The 14,047-nt window shown below is 42.3% G+C and overlaps 1 protein-coding gene across 1 annotated transcript; it reads left to right on the top strand.

Moving 5' to 3' along the window:
• Positions 1-1,114: 1,114 nt before the first annotated feature.
• LOC147419467 (uncharacterized) lies at positions 1,115-7,316 on the top strand. The gene is made up of 2 exons (XM_086505816.1): positions 1,115-2,128; positions 7,230-7,316. Exons 1-2 carry the CDS (start codon positions 1,115-1,117, stop codon positions 7,314-7,316), a joined length of 1,101 nt encoding a protein of 366 aa, XP_086361942.1.
• Positions 7,317-14,047: the final 6,731 nt, after the last annotated feature.

The following is a 14,047-nucleotide window of genomic DNA, read 5'->3' as shown; positions in this document are numbered from 1 at the left end:
AGTCCTCTTAGTCCACCCGCTCCTTTGCTAGAGTTCTTCCCCCTCACTCCATGTGAGTGTCTCTCTTCCGGGCAAGGACTTGACAAGGCTTTCAAACTTGGAATTTGCCCCTTCTTTTTCAATGCACCTTATAATATTAAAAGCTCCCTTCTTTTGAGGCACCTTAAAAAATAGCACGCTCTCTGGTCAATTTCTTACACCACTTTAGTCCCCAACCTTCACCTCACCCCACTGTATCCGCTTCCCTGTTCCCCGCCATGGCTCTTTCTCTGCATCCTCTCGACGTTCCTCAACTTTCTCCTCCTTCGCACCTTCCTCTCTACGCTTTTTACACCATGCCTCACCACGTTAAGTGGCCTTTAGCAGGCTATTCAGTAAAATACAGCTGCCAGCGTTGCCGGCTCCTATGCACCACCACGCCAAGGCACCTTTTTTGGCCATTGTTGCCCTTGGAGCAAGCCAATCAGTAGGGCGCAGGCCCTTCTGCTTCCCTCTCCTCTGCATCCGCACAACCGGAGCCGCTTGAGCTTCAACAGCTGGCCGCATCACCTGCGCCACACCCCACATGCATGGTCGAGATCCCTTCTCACGATACTCAGCCCTCGTTGTTGTCGGCCCACCTCCGTCGTCCTGCTGAAAATGATTGCCATCATTACCCGGCTCTACCTTCCTGCACAGCTTGGGAGGCCATGCATTTTCAGCATCTAGCCTTGTTAGCCGAAACCTCACGCGCACTTCTGTGTCCCCAACCTGCCACCTCAACAGCTGGCGTTGCAGGATGCAGCATCTTCATCAAAGACCAACTATTGAAGCCACTTTAGCTTCGTAACTCCTTCGGGTCTGGCTTTAACGGCTGGTTAGTTTAGCCTTCTAACACCTAACCTAACCTGAAACTGCTCTATAACCTTTTAACTGTCTCCTCACTCACAATCTTCTCTATGGCACCTCCAGCAAGTTAAGCTCTAAAGTCATTGCCTGATTTTTTGATGGTTAATTGGGTTAATCGGGTTGTAGTGTTGAATTGTTTCCAAGGCAACACTAAGTGTTATTTGTAGGCAACACACTCCACACTTTTGCACGAAGGGGAGTTTGGACTCAAACTCAAACCCTTGCCATGGATAACCATGGGGCCCAAAAAATAACTCCTACAACCCTTGCTTTGGATACGACTCCAACGGTCTTGGCGGCACCACCTCTCCCCGGCTTCGTCTCGGCCACCACCGTCCTCTTGGCAGAATCCTCTTCAACTCTTGTGCCACCAACGCACTCTCCCACAACTAACATGGCCTCGCTACCCGGAAACCCGCATGCTTTGGATCACTACGAACACATCACGGAGGAGTTGGAAAAGCTCCCCGAGGATTACTTCGACTTCTCTTCAGTCCTGGCCAAAAATAGCTTGGACCACAACCATGTGAATGCGACTTTGTCCCCCACCTTAGCCTTACCCCGGATTGTCAAAAAACCTTTGGATAACCGCAAGAAGGTTGCTACTTCATCCTACCTCCCCACCATTTCGGCAACACCACCACAACTCAAGAAGCCTGTTGATTTCGAGGTAATTCTCTCCAATTCCATCTTAGAATTCAAGAAACTACATGGCAAGCTAGGAAGAGCTAAAGGTTTCCTTGCACAACTCAACGAGTTAATCCGTAACCAAAAAGCTCCCAAAAGCCTTTGTATCAAACCTCCAAAGCTTACCATTGACGATTCCCAAGCCCAAGATCTTCTCAATGCCAAGCTCGCTTCACTCACCATACAATTTCAACTTAATTCCACGCAAGCTCTTATCCAAGCACAAACTATACTCATAAATAACCTCCAATCTTATTTGGATGGGTACCACTCTCTTGTTGAAGAGCGCTTCAATGATCTCAACAATAGGTTGCTCTTAATTTCCATCCCCCTATTGTCAAAAGAAGATTGGAGTCTCAAGCTTACAGAATGGAAAACCCACTCTCTCAACCTCTTCCTCTTCGAAATCCAAACTTACATTTTGAATGCCCATCTTAATGCTACCAAGGAGGAAGATGCCATACATGCACGCAAAAGATCCATCAATTCCTTGGAAGAAGAAGTCCTTTCTCTCCCTCAAGAGCAAACTATTAAAGAGCTTGTGGAGCAAGTGGTAACGGAGCACTTAAGTTCAAATCACACTAAACCTCGCTTTCCCTCCCCCCCTTTACCAAACAAGCCCTATCCCCCTCCCAAAAAAGCTTTCTTATCTCCACATAGAACCTTCTACCCCCCTTCCAAAAAACCCTTCCAATCCCCTAGACCCTTTATCCACCCCACCCCCTTCCCATCAAGACATTAATCCTTAGCTTCTAAACCATCTCAAGCCTTAACCTATAAACGACCTTTAGAATCTCCCCATAAAGACTCTTCTCCTTGCAAGAAAAAACCCAACTTCGTCCACAAACTCAACACACCTATCAATCCGGCCTACCCTCTTAAACCTCGTAGCCCCCAACACCCCACCACTTTCCACCCCGCTCTACCACCGGTTTCCTCCTCCTCCCTCAAGAAAGCCTCATCTCAACATCACACCTCCCACTACAACTCAAAGCACTCGGGAAAAGTGAAAGGGAGGAGGGACTAGGGCTACAACACCCCACCACATGGGTTCATTTTTTCTTCTCCAAGCCCCCCCTCCTCCCTAACCTTTGGATCTCCAACACCGCCTCTACAATACGTTTTGACAAAGAATACCTTGAGCCCCCAACCTCCAAAGGGCGAGTGAGAAGAAAGTTTTGGCTACCCCTCACAAACCCTCATGGCTACAAGCTTCTCCTTTTTGGTAATCTTAAAGCCTTTTTATTTGATAATGGGGTTTCTAATTTTAAAGTACACAACCTTACGCCTAAGGTACTCTCTCTCCCGGAAAAGCGGTGCCTAGCTTTAGGTTTAAAGTACATCCCCCCCCCCCCCCCCCCCCCCCCCCCCCCCCCCCCCCCTCCTCCTAATCCTTCCCCCTCTTCACTTCTTAAGGCACATGGCGTCATGGCAAGAATTCTCAACCTAAAACTTTTTTTCAAGGATCATCCAATCCCTCTACCTTCCCTTTCAAGATACCTAATCCTTTTTGGAAACACCCTTTTGAAAACCCCGCTCTCAATCTAATCTTACACAATAACTTTCTTAACCTTAGCCGCCTTCTCTACTCTAATTTCTTCCCACCTTCAAAGCCTCCCCGATTTGTTGCACAAGCCTTATGTAGCCTCAAATTGGACCCTTCAATTGTAATAAAACCTGCGGACAAGAACTTGGGCTTGGCCATCTTACCCTTGGATTGGTATGAAAGTAATGCCCTCACCCACCTCAATGATACCTCCACTTATGAGCCTTGCGCTACCATCCCCTTTCCCTTTATTCCCTCCCTCCTCTCCTCCCTTTCCATCCAATTTTCGGCATTACCGGCATTAGAACGTAACTTCATCCTCTCACCCCTTAACAAGCAGCTTAAACCATGCCCCATCTACTTCATCCCAAAGCTCCACAAACCCTCCCTTGTCACACGGCCTATTTGCTCCTACAAAGGCTATATTTTTAAAAAAGCCTCCATATGGCTTCACTTTGTACTTTTCCCTATCCTCCTCACGTATAAGCAAAACCTTAAAAACTCTCTCACCCTCATCCAAGACCTTAACAATCTCCCCCTCCCACCCAATACCCTCCTTTTCACTTTTGATATTGAGGCTCTATATCCCAGTATCCCTATCAACCAAGGACTGTTAGCCCTCAAAGCCTCCATAGCTACCCATTTCGACCCCCCTAAAACTCACTTTATCCTCTCTCTGACGGCTCTCATCTTATCGCACCACTACATTACCTTCAAAGGAAAGTTTTGGAAGCAAGTTAAGGGCACGGCTATGGGTTCCAATTTTGCCGTAGTGTATGCATGCCTTTTTATTTGCCATTTAGAAGCCTCTTCCTCTCTTTTTCACAATCCCAACCTTCTTTACTTCAAACGCTATGTAGACGATGCCTTTGGTTTATGGGTTGGCTCTTTGACTTCCCTCACCTCTCTTTTGAAAGATTATGGGAAACCACTTCAAGAACACATTAAAATATCAAGCCACATTTCTCCCTACCACGCCACTATCCTCGACATAGAATTTTATAAAGGTACCAATTTTGCCCTCCTCAAGCCTGATTGGACTCCCATTTAGAAGCCTCTTCCTCTCTTTTTCACAATCCCAACCTTCTTTACTTCAAACGCTATGTAGACGATGCCTTTGGTTTATGGGTTGGCTCTTTGACTTCCCTCACCTCTCTTTTGAAAGATTATGGGAAACCACTTCAAGAACACATTAAAATATCAAGCCACATTTCTCCCTACCACGCCACTATCCTCGACATAGAATTTTATAAAGGTACCAATTTTGCCTCCTCAAGCCTGTTGGACTCCCATTGCCACCAAAAACCCCTAAACGCCTATAACTACATCCCTTGGATCTCTTGGCACCCTACGCATCAAAAAGTGTCCTTCATCATCAATGAACTCAAAAGATATATCATTAGGGAAATCTCCTTGGATGGCTACTTCATTATCCGCAGCCTCTTCTACAAACGCCTTAGGACAAAAAGCTATCCACAAGGGTTTTTGCATAATATGTTCAACAAAGTCACTTATCAGATCCGTACTTCCCTCTTGGAACCATCACTCCGACTTAAGAAAACACCTCCCATGACCTTCAAGCTACCTTTCATGCCTTCCACAAGAAGGCTATTACCCTCTCACTGTATCAGTAACCCCATTGCCTCCAAACCTCACACCCTACCTAGACCCACCATTTGTTGGACTTCGGGGTCCACATCCATAAACTCCTTGTACATGCCTTGCACCCCCCGATGAACACCCTAGCCCTTGATGTAGCAGCCCTCTATGATGGTCTTGCTCATAGTGGGAAGTAGTGGTTGGTACCTACCTTCCACCATCACTTAACTTCTTCCCTCCTATTTTTGCCTTTCTCCTCAAATCCTCACAAATTGCTTTCCCCACCCTAATATAGCTCTCTATACTCCCCACATTTTTCATACCCTCTTTAACTCATATCCAATGATCCCCTGTCTTTCTCTCGTTTTTGCAAAGCCTCGCTTACCAAATGCATCGTTTGCTTGCTTGCTTAAATTCTCCCCCCTACATTGGTTGGCATCAAATCATACCCCACACCCCCCCCCCCCCCCCCCCCCCTCTTTAATTTTTGGCATCTAATCACACCCTCACCATTCTCTGCAAGAAATTAAAGTCTTTGGGTACAACTTGTCTACCTCTTACCATTAAAGCAAGTACCACCCCTTCTACCTTACTCATTCCCTATGTACTTGAGTACATTGCCATTAACTTCCCTTTTTTTCCCCCCAAAAAGACATCCCACCTCAAATTGCCCCTCTATAAAGCCTTGCTCACCCCCTCCATTTGTATCTAAACCCACACCACTGATGAGCTCATTATGAGCGAAACACGTTTGGTGTCCCACCCCCTTGTTCCCTAATCACCCCTTAATGCCCTTGTTAACCATTCTACTTTATGGTACTTCAACGTCTCATCATTTTTTATCCTTTTATATTTGGAGTCGTTTCGCACATTTGCTTACCGTTTTTTTATCGCAAAATTTTCTGTGGTAAAAGCGCACATTTGTAAGGCCCCCATTATGAGGAGAAGCCATCGTGCGTGAAGGAAAATCACTCACTGGAAACCAAAATTTTCACGGACAAGAATCAGGGGCAACTTTAAAGGCCTTGGGGGCGGAGGCCCCCAAGACTTTTTTTTTCGCCGAGATATTATGGCCGGGCGGCGGCCGGAAAGTGGTCGGAAAACAACCGGTCGGTTGCCGGTGGCCGGTAGCCAATGGCCGATGGCCAGTGGTCGGAAGTCAATGGCGGTGGCCGGTGGTCAGATGTCAATGGCCGGTGGGCGGTGGCCGAATTCAATGGCCGGTGGCCGAATTCAAAAGCGGACTTTCTTCTCAAGGGCGGCCACACATGGTGGATTGGAGGGTCCGATTTGGACTTATTCACACAGGGCGGCTACACATGGTTGTCTCTCATAAGAGAGGGCAGCCCTTTTGGCCTATAAAAGGAGGCCATTTCTACACACATTTCATAGTGTGAAGTTGATGCAACAAGGTGAGTGGAGGTGTGAGTGAAGCAAGGCGGGAGCTCCATTAAGGGTATAATCCCTTTGTAAACTACTTCTTTTTTTGAAGTACTAAGCCATTGAGTGGCTGCTTTCCCGTGACGTAGCCCACATTGGGTGAACCACGTATATCGTGTGTACTCTCTCTCTCTCTCTCTCTCTCTCTCTCTCTCTCTCTCTCTCTCTCTCTCTCTCTCTCTCTCTCTACTCTATAATCTCGTGTATATAAATCTGTCTCTCTCCATTAAGTAATCTACTCAATTATCTATTTAGCTACGTCTTATTTCCTAACACACACCTCTACATACAGCTGAAGATCTAAAGCACTGGAATGTTCTAGATTATCTTCCTTAACACCTTCCTTGGTCCTTCTTCCTCATATAGATCCAAAATGGTCTTCCTCATTGATCATCATTGTTTTGAATATTAGGAATGTGAGCATTTTTTGGTAAGCTCATTGGGATTCTTCCAGCATCTATGTTGGTAATAACAGTGAGCTTTGTTCCTATTTACAATGTTCTCATCACTTTGCTTACCATATTGGTTTTTGTTTCCATCTTGCATGTAGATATCTGTAGCAGTGCCATTGCCTATTTGTGTATACATCTTAGCATTGTTGGTTATGCAACACTAAGAATAATTGTATATATGAACTAATCTTGATTTCTTTTGCAGGGTGTGTTTCATTCCTTTCATGGCTTCTCCAAGTTCTCGTCTACCTAGGAGTTTTATTGACTCCCAATAAGCCAGCAATGTGCAAGATGTAGAAAAGCTCAAGAGTTGTACAATAGGTGCCAAGGAGACATATGGATTCTTGGGTGCATCATTAGAAGGGGAGAACCATGGATTTGAAGGAAACTCAAGATGGCAAGTGTCTAGCAAAGGTACAACATGTGTATATAGCTTCTTAGTTGAAGCTTGACACATCCTTTTCTCAACCTAGGTTTCTTCCAAATTGTACATGTCCTACTTCTGTTTTAATATTTTGGATTGTCTTATTTAATCTCTTTACTCTTAGGATTCTTCAACCATGTGCATGTTTTATTGTGTTTTTCTTTCATATATTTTTCCATCTAACTTTGTACAGTGGGAGTTGGTGGAATATTTTACAGGTAGCTTAGAAGATATTCATGCAAACGTTGGCAAGGTGTTATATGTAGATTGTTTAGCTTGAGGGCTTGATTCACAAGAGATATTCTTCTATAGCCATTCTTATGTCACATTGAGGTAAAATGTGTGTGGTAATATGTCTCCCAGTAAATTACAAAGCTTGGAAAGTCTAGAATGGCCTAGACCAGACAATGTATCCATACCAACAACCAATGTTAAATATAAATTTGTTGCAATGTATTCATTTTGTGATAATAGCAAATTTGAACAGTCTAGAAAAGAGAAGGGTTTTATTTTTAAGGAACTCTCCTTCCCGCAATGCATCATTGTACAAGCTCAACCACAGGGCCATATGTCAATGAAATTTTTGTTTGACATCCCATCTTTGTGCATAACAGGTGATTGTAAAGTTTAAGTTAAGTTCTTTTAGCTTTTAATTCAATTTAGGTGATGCTTTAGGTAGTTCATTAATTTTTTGAGTTGTGAACATGTCAATTTTAAAGTAATCAAGTCTTAGAAAATGTCGTGCAACATTTGTAATACTCCCAAGTGTGCAGATTTAGTTTTCATTTACTTTACTCATTGAAAATTAATTTAAAATTCAAATTTAAGTGCTTAAATTTTTTCTAAGTGGTTTTTTAACACTAGTTCTGTAATTGAACACTCAAATGTCCTAGGACAGTAAATTGTCCTGCTTTTTCATCAACTTTTGACATTTATTTGTATAAGCTAACATTTGACTTTTCAACTCTTGCTCATTGTGTGCATAGGTTATGAGGTGAAAAAAGTAACCATTTTCTCATGTGACAATATAAACTATAGAAAAAGATATATGATAAGTTTTACAATGAAAATTCAAGAAAATTTTTAGCTGTTTTTGGTAAATAAAACATAAAAACTCTATAACTTCTAAAGAAATCATATTTTTCAAACTTATAAACCCATATTGATAGAAAATGCCATCTTCAATGGAAATTATCATATTTGCAAGAGCCTATATTTATCATTTACTATAAGTAGTAAATGAAAATTTGACTTTTCCAAATGTTGTTTTCAAGGTAATTTTCAACCTTTTAAAACTCTTTTCAAAAACAATTCATGCTATCTTTTTGCAAATTCATGTTCTAAGCTAAATCTAGGGGTTAAAACCAAGATACTACATATTTTTTGGAAACTTTAGAAAGCATAAATCCTCTAAATAAATTTGGATTTTGAAATTTTCTGAGATACACTTTATAGTTGATTTACTCTTTTCACCTAAAAAACCAATTAAATGAGTATTCAAATGCTCCAAATCCCTTGTGATCAAGGAATTAGCTATACTTTACTGGTTGTAGCAAAATTTTAAAGTATTACATGGAGTTTTCTAGCTACTATTTTGTACATAAAATATCAAGAACTTCTAGCGTACACAGTGTTACAACAAAGGAAAAAGTACCTCATTTAGTTTCTTCAACACTCTTCAATTATAATCTCCCTTGGAATTTAGATTCATACATGTATATAAACATAGTCAAGAATTTAATGACATGATATAATGTGTTTTACTTTGTGTATGATCCAATTTATAAAGCATGCATGTTTAACCCACATAGCTAGGCATAATTATATACAAGTGTAAACTTTTTTTCTTTCAGTAAAAGCCTACATAATTATATAGCATTGGTATGAAGGAGCAATCTGAAATTTTCTCCTAGGCCTTTGGAAAATTTTTAATGCTTATGTTGCCTATTGTTTGCAAAATTTGAATGCAAATTTGCACAACTATAATTATGGGTTAATTTGATTATCCTTGTAGGCTCAAATATGTAAGGAGATAATTTGTAAGAACTCTATCACTAGTGTACAAATGCTTCCTAAATGGAATTGTATATATTCTTTATGTTAAGCACATAGGATTTGTTTTTGAAAATTAAGAAAAAAGGACATCTAAAGTGTCATGTTTGGTACCAAACTAGTATTAATGACTATGGTTAAATAAGTCATTTGATAAGTTTTAAGTTCATTTCTTCTCACAAAACTGTACACCTCCCTGTTTCTCTGCTTGTTTCTCCCATATGCCTCCATGGCAACAACCCATGCGGCACTCCTCACATAGCTAGCAAAGGTGGACCTTACTAATCATGCCAATGTACTAGTTCCCGTGTTTGAGGGCACGATTGACATTGGGAAAACATCAGCCATCCACACAATTAAGGAGTTTGTATAACGCACCCAACATTTATCAATAAAAACTATTTCATTTATTTTGCAAAAGTATTTGAGGTTTTTATATTGTAAGTCATAAAGAGTTTTAACGAAACAATCAAATCCAAAATTTAACTTTAGAGCTATTAATTATGGCCCTTACTCACTTGGGAAGGGTAAGTTATTAAGGCTAAGAGTTATAATAAACGATAAGAGTTGACCTTAAGAAAGAGGGACAAACTTTTGGCTAAGTTTTAGGAAGGAGTATGGATTAGCTCCCATTGAAATCCCTTGATTATTGACTTGGCTTGTGGTATATGACCCTTATAACCATGGTCACGATGGATAGAGGACTTCCTCTCTTTTGTTTCTTGTATCTTTGCTTCGTGGAAATGGGGTAGGGTGTCATCAATGGAACTTGAGAATAAAGGAATGCCAAATATCAAGTTGCCCTAATCTTCCGGGTCTAGGGACCTCACGATTTGTAGAGTACATGGAATCACAATGCACACGTGTAGGAATATGCAATTGTTTTAAGGGACTTACACCATATGGTTTTCTTAAGCATATGTACAAATCTAGCAATAATTTTTAAATTGCCTAATGAAGCTTGCGAGGAAAACTATGACCAAATGAGGCGGCATTTGCACCAAAGAGCCAAGTTTTTGGGACTAAAAGAGCTAATAATATGCCCCGTGAACCATGGTGCATAAAAGGGCAATTTGACCTAGGCATTCAAGGCATCTTAAACGTTGCTGCTTTTTTTCGACGCTGGCAAACCAATTAAGCGAGACTGCTGCAGGCGTTTTTTGGTTGGGTCCTACACACACCGCTGCGTGCACCTATAACACCTGGCTTACCAGACGATATTGCAGGTCCTAGGCTATCTGTCTCCAGTCCCCTACCCACCCAAGCTGGCTGCGCAACAGTCATTTGCTAACCCTCCTCTCCCTTGCATACAATTGACCAAAACTGTCCATCTCTCTCTTGCTACAGCAGCCAACCAACCCCATGCAGCCTCTTTTCCGCAATCCTCTCTCGTTTGTTGCCAGCGACACCATGCAGAGGGCGACTCGGACAGGACCTCACGTTAGCAACCTCAGAATAGCTCCTCCATGCAATAAGCTGGACGCCAACCATTTCTCTCTCTCTACAGCAACCACCCGAAGCAGCCATGCAATGGGTGCAATTTTGACCAACCACCCTTGCATGGCCCACCCCACACACAGGCGCTCATACACGCAGACTCTCTCTTTCTTCCTACCTACCCTGCCCTCAACTCTTGGAGTGACATACTGGGTGTTGTGGTACAGCCGCCAAGTTTTTTTTTTTTTCCTCATGCGTAGTTGTAGCATGGCGTCCCGCAGCCACACAAACCAGCGGCATTCTCTCCCTCACAAGCCGCGGCATGCATTTTCAGCCTCCCAGGGCTTCAACCACCTTTCTCTCCCTTTCTACGTGAACATGCAGTCTCTCACTCTTCCTGCCTACTCGAGCCGCCCTCACTACTCACCTGTGCATGCGTCGCCCAACCACTCATCCTCTTTGGCGCTTTTTAGCTCTATCTCACTCACTCACTACAGTTCCGCCGGCTAATTCTACCCACTCTCTCCCTTAACAACCAACGGCGCCCATATTTTCTGAGGCTGCCTTCTCCTTCTCACTCTCTCTCCATGACGAGCACACTTCAGATGCTTCACCTTCTCTATCTCTTTTGAGCACCCATGCACTGGCCCTTCTCTCCTTCTCGTCCATAGATGGGAGCGCAAAGAATGCATGTAGCACACTTGCATGCATTCACATGATGTCGCGGTACCACTGCTCGATGGATATTGCATCAGCAAAAGCTATTGGGCCTACAACATCATCCTCTGGGCCCAGTGCTCAGCCTGCAGCTCCTCTACCTGGCAATTTACTTTCACGTCGTCAGTTCATTGAGCTTTTGCCTCTGCATGGTACCAAAGTCCGCAACCGGTAACTGCTCCAGCAAGTCGGCAGTTTCCGATGCCAATGAAGCTGCCTCCCACGAGGCTCGCATGACGGCCACCCACTGGCACCAACCACAAACAACAGGGCTGAAAGCTGGCCACGAAGGCAGAAAAAGGGCGCTGACCTAAGGGTGTGCAAGCGCTCACCTGGCTATTGTACTTATCGCATCAAGGAAGACTCGATGAAGGCAACCCAGGAGCTAGTTGGATTATTTGGCAACCCAGGAACTAGCTGGATTATTTGGAAACTGTTGCGCCTTTAGTCACTCTTTTGATGGCGGCAGACACGTTGCGGTTGGTGGCAGAGTTCCGTACTACTGCACTTGCCTGACATCCATCCAGTTGTCATGTCTACAAGGGCTGCATGCTTGGGAATTATAGTCTGCCAGAAAGGCTTCATGAAAATATGCACCAGTTGTCTCCTCACATGTCTCATCCCTACTGGTCATATCCCCACTTGTGCCATCTATTTTTTTATTATTTTCTTATTTCTTTTTTTCAAAAAGTGCTTGCTTCTGTCGTCGCAACTTCTTGCCTATCCTATGCTTTTCTTTGACCTCCTCACTAGCACTATACGACTTATGAAGCCCAACAGTTGCCCACCACAGTAGAGATAGTGTCATTGGGCCTCGATGAGCAACACAATGCTCCCAAACTTTCATCCAGTCACTTCTGAAGAATTTGAGCCCCTGTGCTACAACAAACCCTGGTAAATTATCCATTGTCAGTTTGTGATGAAAACTGCCCCGCATATTTATTGAATCCAATCAAATGTGTCATTCTATAAGTAAACATCCACATTATTAGAGGCGGTCATTGACGTAGCTCTTCCTTGGCTGTTGCAATACTCTCTATCACTACGCTCTCTACTGCCACGCATCCTCACTTCATTTTTTGTATCCAAACATTGGGTTAGATGCATAAGGATTGTCTGAGCTTGATCCCATGGTCTTTTGAAGATGAGTAATATAAAACATTTCAATTTCTTTCGCTATCTCTATTTCCTCTTCAACTACGACTCGTTACAACAACAAACATTGAGGACACTCTTCAGAAACCAATGCAATCCTTTCTCAGACAACGCCCAATGCTAAGCATCCACGTACACTGATGATAATCATGATAATTTTGATGTGGCGCTTGCCGGTTTTTAGTTTTAATCTTTCAATCTTTTAATGTACTTTATTTTATTTTATACCCAGGCACTGGAATAGATACACAAGGATTGTCCTAGTTTGCTCTCATAGGTAATTTTGGCCTTTTGCCGATGGTTAATATACCATTTCATTACATTTCTATCTCTTTTCCCCCCTCTCCCCCTTCCCTTTTAAACCGTGATTGATATCAAGCCTGCAACCATGCTACGGACCCTACCTTTGTATTCCCCAGCCTCGCAGGTCAATGACCTCTTGCCCCCCACACACACTCACTCGTCAATTCTGATGATATACGTATACACACTCTCACACACACACACACACATATTGTAAGTGCTCTATATGATCTTTCATTGCTTGGAGCTGATGTTCGTGGCTACGCGCTATATTTAAGGTGGAGATAAGCGTTGCTATGTCTCTTGGTATTTTGGTGTTTGTTGTATCCATTCAAAGATGACCATCGAAGTAGTTCCTACGAAATTTTTCATGAAAAATTCTCTTTGGATCAGAGTACTCATAGCAATGTTTGTTGATCGAGTTAGGGCTTGCCAAAACAATTTTTCTAACTAAAGACAATAAGGGCACACCTAAAGCTTTTTATTTTTTGTGTTTAGGTCAAAAACTCAAAGGTTTTCAAGTATTTACACAAAAACTTATAAAGCTTTGCCGATTTACGTGAAGAAAAGCATGGAATCTAGCCGATGTTTTTCTATTTTAACTACTTTCAATAACACTGGTGAAATTTTATTAATCTTCTTGCGACAAAAAAAAATCAATGGTTTAAACACTTACCCACATATACAGTCCACCTCGCCGATATCTGACATCCATCTGTATGACTTGAATTTTGGTTTGTTCTAACTTGCATAACATTACTCACATGATGAATTTTGTTGTTGACCTTTGCTTTCAAGAAATTGTTTAGCATTTTCCGATTTGGATACTAGTCACTTCTGCAAACCACCTCCAGGTACGTAATTTCTCGTTGTTTTCCACGGTACTTTAATTCTCCTTAATGAATCCATTCCTATATATATATACGGCTATCATATTTCTTAAGATCACATTACTTACACAACAGATCTCGTCTGCTTATATTGCAATGACATCCCTTAGCATACTCCTACAATCATACTGACTTCTCTACTTGCTCGGAAGTTTATATTGTTGGTGCATATATTTAAGGACACAACGTCAAGCAGTTTGCAATAAGGATAATACCATTGGACAATTTGAAAGAAAAAAAAAGGATCTTATACTTCCTTGCATTTTCTTATGGCATATGAAATTAAGAATACCTAAAGTTCTGGCTTGTGCTTGCACCGCATGTAATTTCTATTGAAAGGATTTGGCATTAATCTATGCAGCTACTTATATGAGTTGCGGTATTTTGAGTTAGTGAACAAAAAATTTATAACTACTCTGCTACTCAACTACACTCCAATGCGGTGTCCCACAGGTAG

This window comes from Adiantum capillus-veneris, chromosome 29 (genome assembly GCF_014529385.1).
Source record: "Adiantum capillus-veneris isolate H3 chromosome 29, ASM1452938v2, whole genome shotgun sequence".
Classification (NCBI taxonomy): domain Eukaryota; kingdom Viridiplantae; phylum Streptophyta; class Polypodiopsida; order Polypodiales; family Pteridaceae; genus Adiantum; species Adiantum capillus-veneris.
The sequence above is the reverse complement of the archived record's forward strand: the minus strand, read 5'-3'. Positions and strand labels throughout refer to the sequence as shown.

Excerpts from the sequence above, each read along its gene's own strand:
- LOC147419467 (XM_086505816.1), top strand. The coding sequence starts at position 1,115 with ATGGATAACCATGGGGCCCAAAAAATAACTCCTACAACCCTTGCTTTG. Across the intron at positions 2,129-7,229 it reads AAGAGCTTGTGGAGCAAGTG|TGGGAGTTGGTGGAATATTT; the intron begins GTAACGGAGCAC and ends AACTTTGTACAG.